The sequence below is a fragment of the Lactuca serriola genome, chromosome 8 (assembly GCF_051521515.1).
Source record: "Lactuca serriola cultivar US96UC23 chromosome 8, Lser_US96UC23_V15, whole genome shotgun sequence".
Taxonomy (NCBI): domain Eukaryota; kingdom Viridiplantae; phylum Streptophyta; class Magnoliopsida; order Asterales; family Asteraceae; genus Lactuca; species Lactuca serriola.
Genome location: NC_136415.1, coordinates 247,896,068 through 247,917,219, shown reverse-complemented (window position 1 = coordinate 247,917,219; position 21,152 = coordinate 247,896,068). Strand labels below are relative to the sequence as shown.

Here is a 21,152-nt window from a genome sequence, read left to right as displayed (position 1 = left end):
GAAAGAATTTGTTCATGTTCACATATAATGTCATTGAATATTGAATATTACTCGTTACTAATTTCACATTAGCCCTTAACAATAGGGTCAACTGATAATAATATTACATTGTACTCATTCCTTTAGGTTTTTTAGATTACAAGTATAATCAATTAATCATTCAAAGCCTTTTTTTTCTTTTTTGTAAAACTATAGCAACCAATGAGTGATCTTTAAACCATAAAGAGTGGTAGATGTTAACTACATAATACCATAAGAGAACGTAATAGGTAATAGGTTATAAATCGCTTACATCTTTACCTTGTTTCTTGATAACATAAACACAATAAGCTTCACAAAACTCTAAACTAAGCTTTACCTTCTACTCCCCTAAACACCCACCCAAACTAAACCATTCAGTGCACCCACTTAAACCATTCAGTTACATAAAAGTAAATCATATATATGTGAACCCACAACTAAACACAAAAGCTGCCATATCTTTCCAAAAGCCTTAACTGATGCTAGCCGAGTGATCTCCTTCATCACTTCTACTAAAATCTGCACAACAAATATAACTCCATTAAAATCCAATCTTACACTCTTCTTAATCCTAGAAGCCAAAAATAACAATTTTTAATTTCAAGGATCTTGTGGTGAAGTGTAACAAGAAAGATATTTTTTTATAGTTTAATGTATTAGAAATAAATGATGGTCCTGTTTGATACTTGTAGTTGTCCTCATGGAGACATGGACCATGGGCTAAAAGTCTACAAACCAAATTTGATGATTATGAAAGGATATTATCGCTACAAATCAGAAACAAGACAAAAAAAATATATATCGATTTGTAGGAAGCAATCATTTGCCAAGCAACTAACACTTTGTCTATGTCTTTAATTTATGAGTCTCTAAATACAAGGTAAACAAGACATAGTAAAATCAAGAAGATGAGGAGGGCATTTATGTCTTTTGCCTAGACAAGAGATCAAGAATGAGTTCTTGTCCCAAGTAGTGCATAAACCCTAAATTTGTGTATTGTGTAAACTCAAAACCTGTTAGAACTTTGATGTGAACACATTAGAACCATACCCAGATATGTTGATCATCTAAACCAAGAAGTGATGCAAACTATTTAGATCATATATGTCAGATGTGGTTCTTCTTGTAAACTTTTCAAGTAAAATTTCGAATTTATTGCTTAAGAAACATTCTTTTTATGAGAAATCTTTGAAACCCATTAATTGAATTGGTTAAAAGGGAGGCGTAACAGTTATTACTTATTAGAATATCAATTTCCGATGAATTGAAGATGGAATCAAAAGGGTAACGATGGAGGCTTAAGATGAAGACATACCGGGCTCTGAATTCCTCTTTGAACGCTTCAATTTCTCCAGCTGCACCTGAGACTCCATTAATAGCTTCATCCTCTGAAGCTCTAGATCCTTGGTGAATTGCATTCTCTGCTTCTCTAATTCAACCATCTGCCGCTGTTTGGCTTCTTCAACCCTTTCATACACCTCTGCAAACCTTCCGATCGCCTCCGCTAAATGATGGTATGCATCGCTGCCGGTCTCATCAGCCTTCTCTAACCGCGACCGCCGCGCTCCGTTTCCGCCGCTAGACCATGACGTATCGGAATCCTCATCTGCACCGTCAATTGCAGCCGCAGCCGCTGCCATCACAGAGAAATTACGCCGGAAAAACGAAGTGTCGTTCGACGGTTGAAACGCCGGCGGCGCCGGCCGTTTCGACCGCGGAGCGACGGGGACAGATGAAGGCGGAGGAGGAAGAGCAGGGAGCGACGGCGGAGTCCGAATTCGTTTACGTGGAGGCGGCGGTGTCGGTGTCTGTGTTGAGGGTTTGAAGGAGGAACCGATGAGTGAATCAAGCGGTGCGAAGAACGGCCATGGAGAAACGTAGTTATCAGCACCTAACTCCAACATCTTTGACTTCTCAACCTTGAACTTCTTCTTCAAAGTGTCGATGCGGTTCTTACACTGTATATCAGTCCGGCGAGATTTTTTGACGTGACCGTGACGGGCGTTGACGGAGTCAGCAACTTCCTGCCAGTGTTTCTGACGGAGGTTACCACGGTTAAGTTCGACGAACCTATCTCCCCAGGCCTCGATTAGCGTGAACGTTGCTTCCTCCGACCAGCAGTCTTCCCTCACCGGAAATGACGTATTCTTGGGAGGAGGTGGTGGAGGAGGTAGTGGTAGTGGCGGTGCAGTCTCATTGTCGTCCATGGAAGCAGTAGGGGCAGTTTCCGATTGGTGGCTGGTGGTAGAGTTTCCGTCGGAGGAACGGTGAGGTGTGGCAGTAGGTGGTGAGGCGGCGGGAGAGGAGGGTGAGAGACGGGGTTTGAGCAGCGGCGCGTGAGGAGGATCTGAGTTATAGTCGGATTGACAGGACATGTTTGTGCCGCCGACGAACGTGGGGAGATTCTGATGAGGCAACCGAGTCTGAGAGGACCTCTCTTTTTTGAATACCTTTGCTTCGCCATAGCCAAGCCCCTCACTTTTATCAAATTTTCGTTTCATCCCCCTTATCTTAACTTTTTTATATTTATTGACTTCATCTTTACCAACATTACTATAATTATAAAGTTGTGGTGGAATTAAGAATTTCGATTTAGGCCCTCTTATATCTAAATTTAGGTTATTGTCATTTGTTTTAAAATGCTCTAAGTTTTCTATTATGTGCATTATGGACACCTAAACTGAAAAAATGGCCTTCCAAAAACAGTAAATGATCTATTTGTATTCGATCTCCATGTAATTTAGACATGAAGGTTCGCTGATGTGGAAAAATTAATAGCCACATAAATTATTTAATGATCTGCATAAGGGTTAGTTAGTTGTTTGAAGAAGCCTGTGTTAGTAGTTTCAGCAACTGAAAGTGAAGAAATATTCCTCACTTCTATGTGATCGTCTCTACAATCATCATCGATATCGTCGTTGTCATCTTAATATCGTCAAATCGTTGGAGCAAATGAAGTTGCTCAAAGTGAAGGTATACCCTACCTATTTGCTTTCTTATATCCAGGTCTGATGACGAAGATGCATGATTCAAGGAAGTCAGTAAATCTTGCACGTCGGTTTTTCAATTGTCTTAATTATTTTGTAAGGATGATAAGCTCTTGACATTATGAACAAGTCGTTTGATTTTTTTATTATGGTTTTTAAAATGTACTCGGATCAAAAACCATAACACTGAACTAAAAACCCTAAATTCTATTTCTTGTAGATTCCCCTTATACTTGTATATTCTTTAAATGAGTAGACCACCGCTTAACAAACATTACAAATATGTAATTTTTAGGTTGATATATGAAGCTGAAGACATGGCTAATATTGATGAAGTAGCTAAGTTAACAGGCAGTACAATAATGTAATTTTGAACCTAAGTTTTTCATTTTTGGAATATAAATAGAACAACTCAAAAACCTTTTTTTAGTAAAAGATCATATTCATACATTCATTTTTAAACATCATGAAACATAAAGGATAGTTTAGCGGAAGTCTTAAAACATAATTATTTCTTCGATGTAAGTATAGTCACGATTGTGCATTCCCATGATCAAAGGAACTACCTGAAAAATATTTAATCCACGACTGTAAAAAAATATTAGTGAGTTCCCCAAAATATTGCATACAATAATATACATACAATGCATACAAATAATGGCATTCAGCATGAAATTGGTCCGCCCTATGGCCTTCAAAATAAGGTTGATTCGCCCATTGGCCTTTAACATAAAAATGCGCTGCCCTGAGTATCTTGGCCTTAGCACATAGTTGGACCGCCTTCAACTCACAACTTCATATGTCGACATATATTACAGAGAGAAAAACAAACGGCCCAATATAATAGGAAACTGGCTAAAGTAGTTTATTTGACTAACAACAAACTACGACATAATAACATCCTAAGATACAAGGGATATATATTGTAATATATAGTATAGTGAGAAAACACATTTGAATAATCTTGAAATAAGCTAAGTAGTTTGGTTTGCAGATGATTCATGTAACACCCAAAGTTTTGAAGACCAAGAAAGGGAAGAAAACCCTAAGTTTAGGGGTCGACTCGGCGAGTCCAAGGAGGGACTCGGCGAGTCGGAGCGGGATCCGGGTCGAGGAGTAAGTGACCGACTCGGCGAGTCGGCCAAGGTGACTCGGTGAGTCTGGTCTGTGTGAGGAAAACCCTAAGTCCGGGGGTTGTATCCTATATAAAGGGTGTTATGCCCCTCCCTCAGCCCCCATATCACTCCAGAGGACCTGTAAACCCTTTAATTCGTGTGAGCTTCCATTATTGAGAGAAATAGCTTTGGAGGAAGGAGACTTTGGAGAGGGAACTTGAAGATCAAGAAGGTTGCTTCAAGGGAGAGGTGTGTGCTCGAGATCTACTTCAGTTTGTGTTCATCTTGGAGGTATTAAGCTGCCATTTTCCCTTCTTTGCATCTAGATCTATTTTGTCATGAGATTTGGGGGTTTTATGGTTGTTTGAGACCCAAATCAGGTTAGGGGCTTAGATATGTTGTTGCCACTTCAGATCTATGGTTGGGTGAGTCCATTATGTCATAAAGCATCAGGAGATGAGTAGTTGGTGAAGCCCTTGTGTCCTTAAACCAAACCCTAATGTGTTTTGAGCCTAGATCTCTTTAGTTATACGTAAAGTTTGCAACTTTACGTAGGGATGGAGTTTTGGAAGTATGGATCTATGGATTGGATTCCCTGCATGACTTAAAAGCCCTCTGCATGTTGGGAGATCTGAATGGACTCGGCGAGTCCTTTGAGTGGACTCGGCGAGTACCATGAAGATGAGGAGGAACTCGACGAGTGGGATGAACAGCTCGTCGAGTCGGATGAAGATAGGCATGAACTCGGCGAGTTGGATGAACAACTCGGCGAGTTGGATGAAGATTGTTGTGTGCTCGGCGAGTCTGTTCTTAGACTCGGAGAGTCAGGTCGCGTGGTCCCAAACCCTTCGAGTTAAGACTCGAGTCAGCGAGTCGAGCAAGGACTCAGTGAGTTGGACAGGACAGGAATCGGGAATCAGTAGACTCGGCGAGTCAGGGGCTGACTCGGCGAGTAGAGTCGCGAGTGGAAGGACTCTGGACCTATGAACTCGGCGAGTCGGTAGGGTGACTCGACGAGTAGGGTTGACCTGGAAGGTTGACTTTGACCAGGACTTTGACTTTGACCTGAGTTGACTTGGTTGTCTTTCGGGGGTCAGTTAGACTCAGTGTTGCTTTGATATTGTTAGCTCGGGAAGCAAGTGGAGCAGGAGTTCAGTCAGTGGACGGGTAGCGGTCAAAGGGTTTAGCAGCGGCAATTCAGCAGTATCAGGTGAGTCTCCTCACTGTTTGTATGGGTCTAGGGCACCAATGCCGGCCCATTTAGAATATGCATGAAAGATCAAGGGGCGGCTCCTGGCACACAGTATGTTACTTTGTATGGTAGGAAGAATTGGGGGGTTAGCCCTAGGCAATATGTATGAAAGACCGGGAGGTGGCTCCTGGCGCATTGTATGCTATATGTATGAAAGACCGGGAGGTGGCTCCTGGCGCATGTATGCTATAGATATGAAAGACCAGGAGGTGGCTTCTGGCACACTGTATGTTGTTTAGCTAAGTAGAGTAGTATGCACGGTTGTCTGCGTGATACTTGTATGTTATGGGTTAGCGGTTGAGTGTGGGCAGGGCCCGTATCTCACCGAGGTTGGAGTGTAGGCTAGGCCCGTATCTCCCAGATAGCAAAGTGTGGACAGGGCCCGTATCTTCACAAGTGTGGGCGAGGCCAGTATCTCCCGGCTAGCGAAGTGTGGGCAGGGCCCGTATCTTCCCGAGTGTGGGCAAGGCCCGTAACTCCTAGCTGAACATTGGTTGTTATAGGTTTGCATGGTATTATGCAGGAACTCACTAAGCTTCGTGCTTACGACTTTCAGTTTTGGTTTCAGGTACTTCCGGTAGTGGATGATGGAGCTCGGGATGATCGCATGGCACACACCATAGATTAGTCAGCCTAGGAATGTTTTACTCTGATAATGAACATGTGTTTTGAAAACTAATACTCTATGTTTTGAAATGATGATTTTACTTTAAGTGATACTTTATTAAAAGAAATTTTTAGTCTTGAATTTTGGGACGTTACAAGTTGGTATCAGAGCCTTGGTTTGAGGGATTCGGGCATACTCCCGGGTGTGCCTGAACTCAAACTGAGGGGTCAGATAAAAAGTTTTCAAAAAAATGAAAAGATAGTTTTGGTAAAATGAGAGTTTTGAGAAAGAAAACAGTTTTAGAAAAGCAAAAAGAATTCATAAAGAAAAGAACTTTGAAAAAAGAAAAGAGGTGTGGTGCATGCAATCAACCGAGCTCAAGTAAGTACCCAAAAATACCCATACAAGTTTATGTTATGATTATCAGTTGATAGAACAACATGCTAGAATAGGACTAAGGATCTAGGGATGATGCCTTATGTGCCTGTTATTTGTGCTATTGAGCTGTATAGTAGTGTTGAGTAGACAGTAGTAGGATAGCCTGTTTAGATTATGCATGAGTTATGAGTTTGTGTTGCATGCTAGTTCAGATTCTTGCTATGTGGATATGATTGCTTGAATATGTTATGGTTAGATTTTTCCCTTGTTCGAATGCTGCTTGCTTGTGCATTGTGGGATTCTGAGTGATGGGAGTTAGCCATTAGGTGGATACAAAACGTCACATGCGATCAGGGTTGAATAATCTCAGAGTGCTGGATTTGGTCCTATTGCGCAGCTCTTGTTTGAGTCCAACCGTTGTAGGGACGAGTCTTTTACTCGAAGGATTATCTGAGCCTCGTCACATGTGATGGTATCTAGGTGATGGCTAATTAGCATCGCAAGGAAGCCTTCAGTAGCTGAGGACTGGTTTGAGTTGAGTCAGAGGTTTCCCTAGGGTCAGCCTAGGATGAGGTAGTGCTGGAAGCAGAAATGGTGGAAAGGGACCTGGTGGAGTCAAGGCAGTTCCTAAGGAAAGTACGGATAGATGTGGAAGGTAGTATGGGCCCGTACGACTGAAAGCAGAGGATCCATACTCGATTCGGGAATGGCCGAGACAAGACCGGGAACCTGGTAGTGCGTGTGTTTGGCCTCGCAGCAGTGATCAGTATTCTGATAGTGGTTGTGTTATATTTTTAGCATGGTGACGTTGCGAGAGAGACCAGTGGGCGGGCCAGGATCCGGTTCAGGATCAGGTTCGGGCGCGGGATCCGAACCAGTTGATGATGGGTTGCGCGAGTTCATCGCATCTGAGATTACGAGAGGCATCCTTGAGGCGACCCCGGTCATTTTCGGGTCGATCAAGGAGGGGATCATTGAGCTGATGGAGGATCGCCTCCGAGCTTTCAGGTGTGATTTGGCGTCTGGCCAGGCAAGTACGCGCACGCTGTCCTTCAAGGATTTCAGAGGGTGTGGTGCGCCGGATTTTCACAGGGTGAAGAACCCCATTGCTGCCAGGAGATGGATCGCAGACATTGAGTCTGCATAGTTGACGAGCTTCTGCCCGGATGGGTCGAAGGTCCGCTTTGCGGCGGCATGTTTGAGAGACAGAGCTAGAGATTGGTGGGAGTCAGTTGGAGACTCATTGGGAGCCTCGGTCGTCGAGACTATGACCTGGTCAGACTTCGTGACCAGGTTTAGGGCGGAGTTTGCGCCGGCAGTGGAGCTTCAGCAGCTGGCTAGAGAATTCCTAGACATGAGACAAACGACAGAGTCGGTGGCGGAGATTACTGCCAAGTTTCGGGAGAGGGCCCTATTAGTTCCTCAGTATGCAGGGGATGATGAGATGCAGAGGACCCGCTATCATGATATGTTGAGAGCGGAGCTTCGGGAGCATGTCAGCTTCTCGGCATGCCCGACCCTGGACTCTATGATTGCCAGAGCTAGGGAGAGGGAGATCGATCTGGAGCACATTGCGAAGAGGAAGTCAGATCAGACATTCACCTTGGAGGGTCCCGGGAAGAGACCCAAGACTTCAGATCAACGATTAGTAGGTCGGCAGGGCCGAAGTCAGTGCAGCACGTGCGGGAAACTGCACGAGGGAGTGTGTCGTTCTAGGGGTTCCGGCTGCTACAAGTGTGGCAGTGATGGTCACGTCAGCAGGGACTGCCCACGGGGGGCAAGCCCATTATGTTTTCACTGCAATCAGGTGGGCCACAAGAGGACCGACTGCCCGATGATGAGGGGAGGAGCAGGGAGTGCGCCGACCCCAGTGACTATGAGGATTACGGATGAGCGAGAGGGTAGTGCCATGCAGTGAGAGGTGCGGAGGATCCAGACTACATGAAGGAATGTTGAAGGTACGTATCTATGGCTATTTTCATTCCTATATGAATTATGGAAGTTTTTGCCCTGGAATCAGGCGATTTTATGTATGATTTATCTCTCTGCTTGTATGTGGACTGTATTTTGGAATTGCCATATGCTAATTGCATACTAGGAGCTATTAGTAGCTAGTGTAGGTCATCTTTCACTTCGGGATCGAAGTGTTCAGTATCATCTCGGTTACGGATGGAAATGATTCGGGAAGTGGTCAGCCACCATCATCGGGATTTGATGGTTCTAACCGGGGCGTTCGGGATGGCTTTCGGAAGCATCAAGGAAAGTGGCTTATCACCAAGGAGTCTATGCCCAGTTATTCGGACTGTAAGGTCAGTAGTCAGAGCTTAGAGGATATTTTTAGCATCAGGGATGCGGGCGGTGTTCATCTAGTATTCGGTAATCATATGGTAGTTGGAGTGGGCTAGAGACGGATCGCTAGCAGGGATAGGGCGATGGTGGTTATCATGCCTATCGTATGAGGAAGGAAGGAATGGAAATCTTTGGGTTTTCGCAGGCAGTAAAGACTTAGCTGAGGCTAAGTGAGGGAGAAACAATCAGGTTATGGGAGTAGAAGGGGTCTTGGAACTGGGATAAGTTCGCCCTCTTGTTAGTAAGAAAGACGGGTCAGGTGACTGTATGATTGGAGGATAGAGTAAATTGGAAGTTTGGAAAACTTGCCAACTGTGAGATCGCATTCTCGAAATTTCTGGTCGCGGATTTCATAGGAATCGGTTGGGAGTTCCACCTGGGACATAAGTACCACTTGGGAGTACTCGGTAGAAAGGTGTTGTCAGACTACCGGATGGCCGTAGCATTCACCAGTGGCTAATAGTAAGGGAAGTATATCAAGACTGCGGTGCGGCCCGCAACAATCGTATGAGAGTATGGTTAGACTGCGGTGTGGCCTGTAGCATTAGACTAGTAAGACTGCGGTGTGGCCCGTAGAATCAGATTAGCAAGACTGTGGTGTGGTCCGCAGCAATCGTATGAGAGTATGGTTAGACTGCGGTGTGGCCCGTAGCATTAGACTAGTAAGACTGCGGTGTGGCCCGTAGCATCAGATTAGCAAGACTGTGGTGTGGCCCGTAGCATTAGACTAGTAAGACTGCGGTGTGGCCCATAGCATCAGATTAGCAAGACTGCGGTGCGGCCCGCAGCAATCGTATGAGAGTATGGTTAGGCTACGGTGTGACCCGTAGCACTGGTTTAGCAAGACTACGGGACGGCCCGTAGCTTTGATTGGCTGGCAGCGTAGAAGTGTTGTAAGACTACGGGGTGGCCCGTAGCATTCATCGGTCCCTATTTGTTAGGGCGAATGTATCAGGTGTATGATTTAGTGGCAGTGTGGATTGAGTGGTTATTGGTGAAGTTTCTTCGAAAGTCGCTCGGAGCGACTAGGAGTTGAGTTGGGACTAGCGACCGGTGGGAGCCGGTAATCCAGATATTGGTAGATTGGTAGGGACCAAGGTGGTCTCAGTTCATCCGGAAGGTAGATAAGGAATAGCAGAAATTTCTAGCCAGTAGCAGTGCTGGTAAGCAGTCTATGGTTGAGTTCAGATAGTTGGTCGAGGGGTGCTAGGCACCAAGTTCTGTCAGAGAGCAGTGTCAGTGGTGACAGACGGTGATGACCCGCTCTGGGAATAGCGGGGGTGATGGAGTTGGTGAAGGATAGGACCTCCACAGTGTCAGAGGAAATAGTTGGATATGGAGCTTGCCCTGGGAAGGCAAGAAATTTGCGCACGGAAAGAGGGGGTGAATCCCTATAGGTTCAGTTGCGATACTCGAAAAGTACCAGAATGATTGTCGGTGGAGTAAGATGTGTTTCCAGAATGTTTAGGGTTAGGGTTGACCCGAGATGATTATACACAAGGATTGATGCTAGTAACCAGGAGGAAGACCAGCGAATGTAGGCAGCTGGTGTTGGATTAATTGGTGGGGGTATTGGAGGCAGATCGCAGGCGGTGGGCTATGGCAAACTCTGAGGACGAAGTTTAATTTAAGTGGGGGAGAGTTGTAACACCCAAAGTTTTGAAGACCAAGAAAGGGAAGAAAACCCTAAGTTTAGGGGTCGACTCGGCGAGTCCAAGGAGGGACTCGGCGAGTCGGAGTGGGATCCGGGTCGAGGAGTAAGTGACCGACTCGGCGAGTCGGCCAAGGTGACTCGGTGAGTCTGGTCTGTGTGAGGAAAACCCTAAGTCCGGGGGTTGTATCCTATATAAAGGGTGTTATGCCCCTCCCTCAGCCCCCATATCACTCCAGAGGACCTGTAAACCCTTTAATTCGTGTGAGCTTCCATTATTGAGAGAAATAGCTTTGGAGGAAGGAGACTTTGGAGAGGGAACTTGAAGATCAAGAAGGTTGCTTCAAGGGAGAGGTGTGTGCTCGAGATCTACTTCAGTTTGTGTTCATCTTGGAGGTATTAAGCTGCCATTTTCCCTTCTTTGCATCTAGATCTATTTTGTCATGAGATTTGGGGGTTTTATGGTTGTTTGAGACCCAAATCGGGTTAGGGGCTTAGATATGTTGTTGCCACTTCAGATCTATGGTTGGGTGAGTCCATTATGTCATAAAGCATCAGGAGATGAGTAGTTGGTGAAGCCCTTGTGTCCTTAAACCAAACCCTAATGTGTTTTGAGCCTAGATCTCTTTAGTTATACGTAAAGTTTGCAACTTTACGTAGGGATGGAGTTTTGGAAGTATGGATCTATGGATTGGAGTCCCTGCATGACTTAAAAGCCCTCTGCATGTTGGGAGATCTGAATGGACTCGGCGAGTCCTTTGAGTGGACTCGGCGAGTACCATGAAGATGAGGAGGAACTCGACGAGTGGGATGAACAACCCGTCGAGTCGGATGAAGATAGGCATGAACTCGGCGAGTTGGATGAAGATTGTTGTGTGCTCGGCGAGTCTGTTCTTAGACTCGGAGAGTCAGGTCGCGTGGTCCCAAACCCTTCGAGTTAAGACTCGAGTCAGCGAGTCGAGCAAGAACTCAGTGAGTTGGACAGGACAGGAATCGGGAATCAGTAGACTCGGCGAGTCAGGGGCTGACTCGGCGAGTAGAGTCGCGAGTGGAAGGACTCTGGACCTATGAACTCGGCGAGTCAGTAGGGTGACTCGACGAGTAGGGTTGACCTGGAAGGTTGACTTTGACCAGGACTTTGACTTTGACCTGAGTTGACTTGGTTGTCTTTCGGGGGTCAGTTAGACTCAGTGTTGCTTTGATATTGTTAGCTCGGGAAGCAAGTGAAGCAGGAGTTCAGTCAGTGGACGGGTAGCGGTCAAAGGGTTTAGCAGCGGCAGTTCAGCAGTATCAGGTGAGTCTCCTTACTGTTCGTATGGGTCTAGGGCACCAATGCCGGCCCATTTAGAATATGCATGAAAGACCAGGGGGCGGCTCCTGGCACACAGTGATATGTGCATAATTAGTTCATATTAAGTATACATTTTTATTCATTTGTTAGTCTAATTATCGCATATTAAGGACAAAAGTTACTTAAAAGTGTTAAATTATGTTTTTCAGTCCAAAGATGAAGCTCGGAAGCGAAAGGAAGCAGGAGAAACAGTTAGAAGATCGAGAATGGAATAAAGAAGGAAAACACTTTGAAAGGCACCTACTCGGCGAGTCATATCGTCTACTCGGCGAGTCCAATCGAAGGATCGAGAAGATAATGACTCGGGATCCCAGAGAGTTATCGCAATACGGGGAATGTGAGAGGGACTCGACGAGTCGATTCGTATATTTAAAGATAATTCCACAGATCGATAAGAGGGAGTTCTGGGACGATTCAGAAGTGCTTTGCTACGATTAAGAAGCCTGAAAAACCCTAGAAGACGACGAAGGAAGCTAGAATTCAATTCCGGAGAGTAATTAAGGCAAAATTTCATCATTCCATTTATTCTTTTGTTTATTCATCATGATTAAGCAACTTTACTTTGATTGTTTGCTTTTATTTACTTTAATTATGAGCTAAAACCTTTAGACTTCTGTTTGGGGATACAAAGTTGACAATATGGTTTGATTGATTGGTAGGATTAATTCCAAATTGGTGAATTTTTGTTATTTTAGCTTGCTAAAGAACCTTGTGTGTGAATAATAATTAATTTTCTGTTAATAGGAAGATAATTGATTAGAATGAACATCTATTGATTATTGTCCTCATATGATATATTGTGACCACATAGTCATATGTCTAGGATTAATGAATATGAAACTAGAATTAATAAGGAAATTGAGTAAAATTCATGTGCAAGCTTGTAAGATGACCATTAAACAAGTGGTTAATTAAAAAGAATAAATTAGTTAACTATTGCAAGTCTAACTTAACCCGAATAATTAATCTAGTAAATATAATTAAATTAGACAATTGGCCACTGTTTGAGTTAGTTTATTTGCTAAGGATTAGGGTAGTGAACACAAATCTAATCACTTGAATCGGTAACCAACAAAAGAATTAATCCATTGCACTATTACCTTGAAAATCAACCATAGAGTTAACCAAGTTGAACTAAACAGAAGTTCCTTTCCAATTATTGAATCTAGTTAAATCGTTATTTTCTAGTTTTAAATTAGTAATAATTAGTAAGTTTCTAGTCTTGTAAAACTAGAGAAAAACCCCTGCTTCTTAATTAACTTAGATTAAATTAGTTTTTAGTTTAATTTGTCGTTCCCTGTGTTCGATACCCTGCTTATTTAGCTATACCACAATTGATAGGTTCACTTCCTTTTGTGTGTTATTTGATAATTAAAGTAGGTTTAAAACTAGTTCGTTTCACACACATCAAGTTTTTGGCACCGTTGCCGGGGAACGGTTCTAAAATTAATAATAAAGTCTAGTTTAATCGATCCTTTGTGTGTGATTTATCTTACACAAAGTTATTTACAAAGCAAATCAGTAAGTAGATTTAGTTTTATTACAATTCCGTTTTTTTTTAACTAGAAAATTTCTTTTCTATTTTTGCCTTGCACTCGCCGAGTGCACTCGTGTCGACTCGGCGAGTACATCGCTGTGTTAGTCTTTATTTTTTTTAATTCCGTTTTTGTTCCTTTTACGCGTTTCGTTTCTTTTGTTTTTTTTTTTCAGCTGTTTCATGACCCGAGGATCGGACACACCTCTAGTACCACCTTTGGAAGACCCGGAATCCGCACTAAAGAGAAGCAAAGGGAAAGCCGTTGGAGAAACCGCAACTTCAAAGAACTCACCACTCAAGAACTTAAAATCCATTTTCAGCAAGAAGAAAAGCAGCAAATCAGGAGCATACAGTGCCTCGTTAACAATTGAAGAACCAATTCACGAAGATATCGAGTACGAGACCGAGGAAGAAGAAGAGCATATTTCCGAGCACGAAACCGATTCTGAAGAAGAGTTAGCTATCACTATGGCTAACATCGATGAAGTCCCCATGGGGGAGTGGAAGAAAAGGATGCGTGATGACACCAGGCCGGGACTTGTGCAATCCGCAATTCCCGCAACCGCCACTTTTGAACTAAAAGGCCATATTCTCGCCCAACTCAAAGAGATCCCTTTCTACGGGAAGGATCATGAAGACACTTACAAGCACTTGGACGAAGTGAATGATGTGGCCGATTACTTCAACGTGCCTAATGTTCCACGCGAGACCCAGCTTCTTCGAATGCTTCCTGTCACCTTTAAAGGAGCTGCAAAAGATTGGTTAAGGTCACTTCCTCCCGGATCGGTCACCACATGGGCCAGGATGAAAGAAGAATTCATAGACCATTTCTACCCGCCCTCCAAGATAGCCAAGCTAAAGAAAGCCATTGCTAACTTCGAGCAACAACCCGGCGAATCTCTTTATGAAGCTTGGGAAAGATACAAGAGCCTACTTACAAATTGTCCACACCACAACCTTAATAGCCAACAAGAGGTCTCCATTTTTTATGATGGAGTCAATGTCACCACAAGGCAACTGCTTGATTCTCAAGGCCCGCTTACAAAGAAGGCGCCCCCAGTAATTAAAGAATTAATTGAAGAATTCTCTAAGCACTCTAGAGAATACCACAATCCGAGAAACGAAGTAAGTCGAGGGGTAGTAAACGCGGCAAGTGATAGCATGGCGGCGGTGATAGCAAAGCTTGATAGTCTAGATCGAAGAATGACAAAAATGGATCAAGCAATCCATGCTATTAGGGTAGGATGCGAAAATTGTGGAGGGTCCCATCTCGCAAGGGATTTTGATTTGGATGAGACTGGAAATAAGAAAGCTCAAGTCTTCTATTCAAGTGGTGATCGGTATGATGAAAATTGGCGGAAACCTAAGAAGGATTGGCTACCATACGAGGAGTATAAGAAGGCAAGGGAGGAGAAATACAAATAGAAAGAGAGGGGACTATACCAAAAGGAAGAACCAGTAGAAAAGAAAGCCGATTTAGAAGAGTTATTCATTAGATTCATAGCCGCGTCCGAAAAAAGACACAATGATCATGATGCTGCTATACACGAGACCAGAAACATGCTTAGGAATCAGCAAGCATCAATTCTCAACATTGAGAAACAGCTGGGGCAGCTTGCGCATCAAGTGAATGATAGAAGACCGGGTCAACTTCCGAGTAACACCGAACCCAATCCTAAAATGGAGAATGTAAGTGTAATAGCCTCCAGCAGTGAAGAAAACGTTACAGAAGCACTGAGAACCTCCAAGAAGAAGGCAGAAAAGGAAGAAGAATCGGATCCAGCAAAATCCGATCCGACTCGCCGAGTCACTCAAATGGACTCGACGAGTCCATTCGAGAATGAAAAAAATGCCAGTTTTCTAAAGCCATACAATCCTCCTCTGCCATACCCAATCAAAGCCATACCTGCAGAAAAATTAGAAGCATACAGAACATTCATGGAGCATGTTAAAGCTTTACAAGTCAATATGCCATTTGTGGAAACAATGCTCCAAACACCTAAATACTTCAACTTGCTTAAAAGCCTTTTCGCTGCTAGGAAGGATTTGGCTGAAGTCGCAGAAATATTGATGAATGAGCTGCCTGAAAAGAAGAGTGATCCGGGAAATATGGTGATTCCGTGCCAATTTGGTAATGAAGTTTTTACCCAAGCATTAGCTGATTCAGGTGCAAGCATTAACTTGATGCCCTATTCATTCTTTAAGAAGCTGAATTTACCAGCACCAAGGCCGGTAAATATGAGGATCCATTTGGCGGACAAAACGATAATTCATCCACAAGGCGTTTGTGAGGATCTCCTTATCAAAGTGGACAAGTTTATTTTCCCAGTAGACTTCGTGGTGGTGGATATGGAAGAGGACCCCGCAATACCAATTATTTTGGGGAGATCATTCTTAAACACCGCGTGTGCTCTAATTGATATAAGTGAGTCTACATTGACATTGAGAGTAGGTGATGAGTCGATAATGTTTAAAGGTATTCCAGAAGCCAAGCAAAAAGAAGAAAAGAAAGAAGAAATCTCATTTATGCAATTGGATGATGAGATATTACAAAAAGAGCTTGAAATTTTGCTAAAAGAAGACCCAAGCAAGCTCTTGCTACACTCTGAAGAAAGTAGAGATGCTGTCAAAGACTTGGAGGAGTTAGAAAAGCTACTGGAAGGAGCCAACTCAGAAAACACTCCAAAATTGATGGAACCCGATCAGACTCGCCGAGTCACCTTGATGGACTCGACGAGTCCAGTCGAATTTAATAAAAACCTGGCCAATGTTAATCTGTTTGTTGAAAGTTCTGCACATACCATGGATTTAGTTACTATTTATGATTATTTGGAAGAACAAACAACAGAAGAAGGGAAAGAAATGGAAGTCCAATACGCCGAGGTGGCATACCTTGATACAATTCCATTTGGAGAAGGGTTGAACACAGAAAAGGATGAAGACATAGAGGGAAGAAGGGTGGAACCTGATCGACCATTCACTACTAAACCTAAAGCATGAGCCATTACAAAATATGAAGTGATTAAATTTAAAGAGAAGGAGGTACAAGAAAAAGTAAAGAAGAATGAGTTAAAAAAGGAAAAGAGGAAAAGAGAAGCCGAAGCAGCTGAGAAGGATGCTGTGAAAAAGAAAAGAGACGAATTGAAAAGGGCTTACAAGAAAAAGATTCACGCCTACAAGACTAAGTACAAACCACAAAGGACTAGGCGTGCATTCCCGATGCTCGAAGATGACGAAACGTAGATGGGAAGGAGTCTAGCTAATGACTCCTTAAAAAGAAGCGCTTGGCGGGAGGCAACCCGTTATCTAGAGTTTGCTTTCTTATACTTTCTAGTTTTTTTTTTAATTTTAATTTTTCTTTCGTTTTTAAAAATGTTAATTTTCCAATTCATCAGACATGTCTGCTTGAGAGTGTGCATGGACCAAGTGTGGGGTGAAATGATTTTAATAAATAACAAAATTTCGAAAATCATTAATGTTTTACAAGAAACTCGCCGAGTCTGACCATGACTCGACAAGTATATATTGATTTCAGAAAAACTTTGACTTCGCGACTAGACTCGCCGAGTCTGACCCCGACTCGACGAGTCGGTTCTATTTATAGAAAAAAATAATAATTTCGAAATTACTTTTACATCTGGTAACTAGGGTTTTAACCCTAATAATCAGTTTTCACATACACACTCGCCGGGTGCGCCTCTTTCTCAAACTTCCTCTCAAGCATTCAAGTTTTCTTCAAATTTTCTTCAAATTTCTCAAGTTCAAACTAAAAAGGTAACAACTTTCTTCTTGATTTCTGTTAAGAACGTGATTATAAGGCCATCTATACCAGCAATTGCATGAAAAACCCGTTTGTGAAAAGTAATGAAATTTTAGGGTTTCGATTTTTCATGAATGATGTTGTTTTGAACGTTTATTTTGGCCTTATTACCTTAGTAGAAAGTCCCTGTACAAAACCCTTGACGAAATTTCCAGGTTTCATGGCCTAATTTGCATCGACCCGTCGACTGACTCGTGTAGTTAGCACGACTCGCCGAGTCATGCCTGGACTCAACGAGTCTAGTCGGGATGTATATGCGAAATTGTTTTAATTATATTCTGTGTTATCTAGGTTTTGGGTCTTCGTTTTTCAGAAATCATGTTCAGAAGGGGGCAAACTTCCAGTGGCCACCAAGGGGATTTTCCGTGGCTAAACTTCCCTCAAATCGAGTCCACTTCGACGTTGCGGAAATGGAAGAAGAAGCTGGCTGATATTAAGAAGAAGGAGGTCTATGTGCCCAACCGGATCGATTGGGAATGGTTGCAGAGTGTTCGATATGAGGAGGAGTTAGCTCCTTATCTTTTGAAGGAGTTTCATCATGATGACGAAACCATGGTGTGTGACGGGTGGAGCCGGGTATTTCGTATTCAAGAACTGGTTTATTTGGAGCTGTGTTTAGAGTTCTTTTCCATGGTGTCTTTCACCGGGGGAGTGGATGTCTTTCACCCAACAAGCTTCAGTTTCTGCCTTGGGGGAGAATTTCGTCAATGCTCAGTGGTAGATCTTGCATGCCGATTGGGAGTTTATGACCAGCCCTTGGTCTCAACACCCATCTTTCGGGCCTTTTTGGCACAAGCACATATGGAATTTCCCGAAGGAGTTACAAGTGCGGGCTGGTGGAATACCATTGGTAATAAATTTTATATTCGAAAGTCGACGCAAGAAGGGAGTATTCGATCCCCAACACATCGCCTCATTCACCGCCTCATTTCATCCACCATCAACCAAAGAAAGGATGATGACAAGGTTTCCAACCTTGATGTCTTTTTCCTATGGAGCATCATTACACCCGACATTTTTTGCAACATTCCTTGGTGTCTTGCTTCATATCTTTCGGAGGGTGCGGTCAAGGATCGCAAGACTTCAAGAATAAATGGTGGGATGTTTGTCACCCGTTTGGCTAACTCATTCGGGTTGATGAACCGCGGTGCATGGAATTTTATGACTATGATCCCTACACCTCCGTTTAATCCTATTCTTTTCCGGAGAGCGAGAATCATTGAAGACTATGGTGGTGGCCACTATGCCATCCCAAATGATGATCCGGTGGTTGGTCCTGAGGCACCGGGAAGACGGGTTCGTTCGAGGAGAGAGCGGGATATGGAGGAGGAGCCGCCGGTGATTCCGGTTGAGAGTGAAGATGTACCAATGGATTGGTACAATGTGGAGATGAGGCGACTCCAAGATCAAATGGCGAGGGGTCTGAATTTTAGCAACCAGTCTCACATTCGACTTTTTGACCACTTCAACATTCCACATATAGATGGTGGTAACTTCCCATACATTCCAACGTGGGAAGAGGTGATAAATGCAAGAAGAAGTGGGGCTGGAGGAAGTGGAGTAGGGCATGATGATGATGATGAGGAAGATTGATTTTTATGCATTTTTTGTTGAACAATTTTTAATTTTGTGTTTGTTTGTTTTGTTTGGTTTGATGTTTTTAAACTTGTTTTTGATGTCTAATTAATGTTTGATGTTTTGACAATTTTTCAGAATTAAATTAGGAATGCTAGCTTCAAATGGGTTTAGAGTTATAGAATTCAAGTGAGAAAGAGAGTCAACGAAAAGGAGCATTAGAGTTAAAGTATTGAGTCCGGTCCTTAGAGATGTTGGCAAGGGAGTCTAGAAGTAAATAGAAAGTATAGAGAGTTTACTGGAAGCTGGATCATATGCAGAATTATATTGTTTACATTCAGTGACCAACTCGTCGAGTGCACTAAACTGACTCGACGAGTCGCCCTTAATTCTCACAAATGCGAAGATTTCCCGAAGTCACTCGACGAGTTTGTTATATACTCGACGAGTCGTTTGGTTTCATGTCAAAGGGGCTGCTGATTTGATGCTAATTAGAGTACCACTTGACTATATATTCTTTCCATATTTATTTCTGAAGATCTTACACTGTTATCCACATATTTGGAGTGACCCACACAAGACGAGACACCCAAGGCATGGTTACTATGTCTAAAGTCAATTAAAGTTGGAGCTAGAATGAAAGTGATCAACCTATCCACTGCTATCCCAGGGGAGTTTGTTCTAATTCCCTCTTTAGTTTCTTTTTATGTTTTTATAATATGCAATGAGGGCATTGCATCAAATAAGTGTGGGGTAGGGGGTTGGTTACATATTAAAATTTTGCATACCAAAAAAATTTACTTAGGATCTAAATTAGGAAATTTTGGTAAAAGTAATTAGGACTCCATGTTAGAGTTGTGTTGATAATTGCATGATAACCCAAATGTTTAGTTGAGCCTATATACGTTCTAGTGCATTTGTGGCTTCCTTATTCTAGTGAAATCATGAGACAAAAACACAATCTTGCTCAGCCCGAGGGATGCAATATGTTTAGCAGCCTAAACTTGAAATGTATCCAGGAAAATTATTATCGTTAACCAATAAAGGTTGAAGTTGAGCGCCCCTGCTTAAGCACGTAGGGATTTGAGTGAAAAAAAAAGTGAGGAATACATGTAAAAAAAAAAAGAGAATTACAAGAAAGGTTGTAAGAATTTTGGAGCAATCAAAGTGAAGATCAAAAGATCAAAATTCCAAGAAATCCAAAAAGTCGAAGATACCCGAAAATCAAATAATAAAGGTGGTGAATTCAAAGAGATCAAAGCAAATATCGAAGAAGAGATGAATTCAAAAGAGCTCCATAGTGGTATCGAAAAGTTGTAATTCTAGATTATGTATGCTCGGGTTGCTCAATTAAAAATACCTTGAGGGTAAAGAGGTTTTCTGCGGATGGATTCGGAGGGTTGCATAAAATGAGCATAGTTCGGGGTGAGTGGGCAAGTGTTTATGAGGATTGTGAGTATTTAGAGTATGGGAGGTTTATAGGAAAATTTTTAGACACAAATGCATGCGTTGCGGTCTTGGCATAATGGCTGGGTTAGATTGGAGTTGTTATATATGATTCTAATATGTTTAAAATTCAGTTTTGCTTGGGGGCAAGCAAAAGACAAGTGTGGGGTATTTTGATATGCGCATAATTTGTTCATATTAAGTATACATTTTTATTCATTTATTAGTCTAATTATCGCATATTAAGGACAAAAGTTACTTAAAAGTGTTAAATTATGTTTTTCAGTCCAAAGATGAAGCTCGGAAGCGAAAGGAAGCAGGAGAAACAGTTAGAAGATCGAGAATGGAATAAAGAAGGAAAACACTTTGAAAGGCACCTACTCGGCGAGTCATATCGTCTACTCGGCGAGTCCAATCGAAGGATCGAGAAGATAATGACTCGGGATCCCAGAGAGTTATCGCAATACGGGGAATGTGAGAGGGACTCGACGAGTCACCACTTGACTCGACGAGTCGATTCGTATATTTAAAGATAATTCCACAGATCGATAAGAGGGAGTTCTGGGACGATTCAGAAGTGCTTTGCTACGATTAAGAAGCCTGAAAAACCCTAGAAGACGACGAAGGAAGCTAGAATTCAATTCCGGAGAGTAATTAAGGCAAAATTTCATCATTCCATTTATTCTTTTGTTTATTCATCATGATTAAGCAACTTTACTTTGATTGTTTGCTTTTATTTACTTTAATTATGAGCTAAAACCTTTAGACTTCTGTTTGGGGATACAAAGTTGACAATATGGTTTGATTGATTGGTAGGATTAATTCCAAGTTGGTGAATTTTTGTTATTTTAGCTTGCTAAAGAACCTTGTGTGTGAATAATAATTAATTTTCTGTTAATAGGAAGATAATTGATTAGAATGAACATCTATTGATTATTGTCCTCATATGATATATTGTGACCACATAGTCATATGTCTAGGATTAATGAATATGAAACTAGAATTAATAAGGAAATTGAGTAAATTCATGTGCAAGCTTGTAAGATGACCATCAAACAAGAGG

At 42.5% G+C, this 21,152-nt stretch overlaps 1 protein-coding gene across 1 annotated transcript; it reads right to left on the bottom strand.

Moving 5' to 3' along the window:
* Positions 1 to 258: 258 nt before the first annotated feature.
* On the bottom strand, positions 259 to 2,541 carry LOC145068404 (trihelix transcription factor ENAP1-like). The gene is made up of 2 exons (XM_079015370.1): positions 1,337 to 2,541; positions 259 to 540 (listed from the first exon to the last, which is right to left on the bottom strand). The coding sequence occupies exons 1-2, from the start codon at positions 2,520 to 2,522 to the stop codon at positions 494 to 496; spliced, it is 1,233 nt and encodes a 410-aa protein (XP_078871496.1). The 5' UTR covers positions 2,523 to 2,541; the 3' UTR covers positions 259 to 493.
* Between the last annotated feature and the right edge of the window lie 18,611 nt (positions 2,542 to 21,152).

Coding starts and splice junctions, on each gene's coding strand:
- LOC145068404 (XM_079015370.1), bottom strand. CDS start 2,522: ATGAAACGAAAATTTGATAAAAGTGAGGGGCTTGGCTATGGCGAAGCA. Junction 541..1,336: donor AAAGAGGAATTCAGAGCCCG/GTATGTCTTCAT, acceptor TTTGTTGTGCAG/ATTTTAGTAGAAGTGATGAA.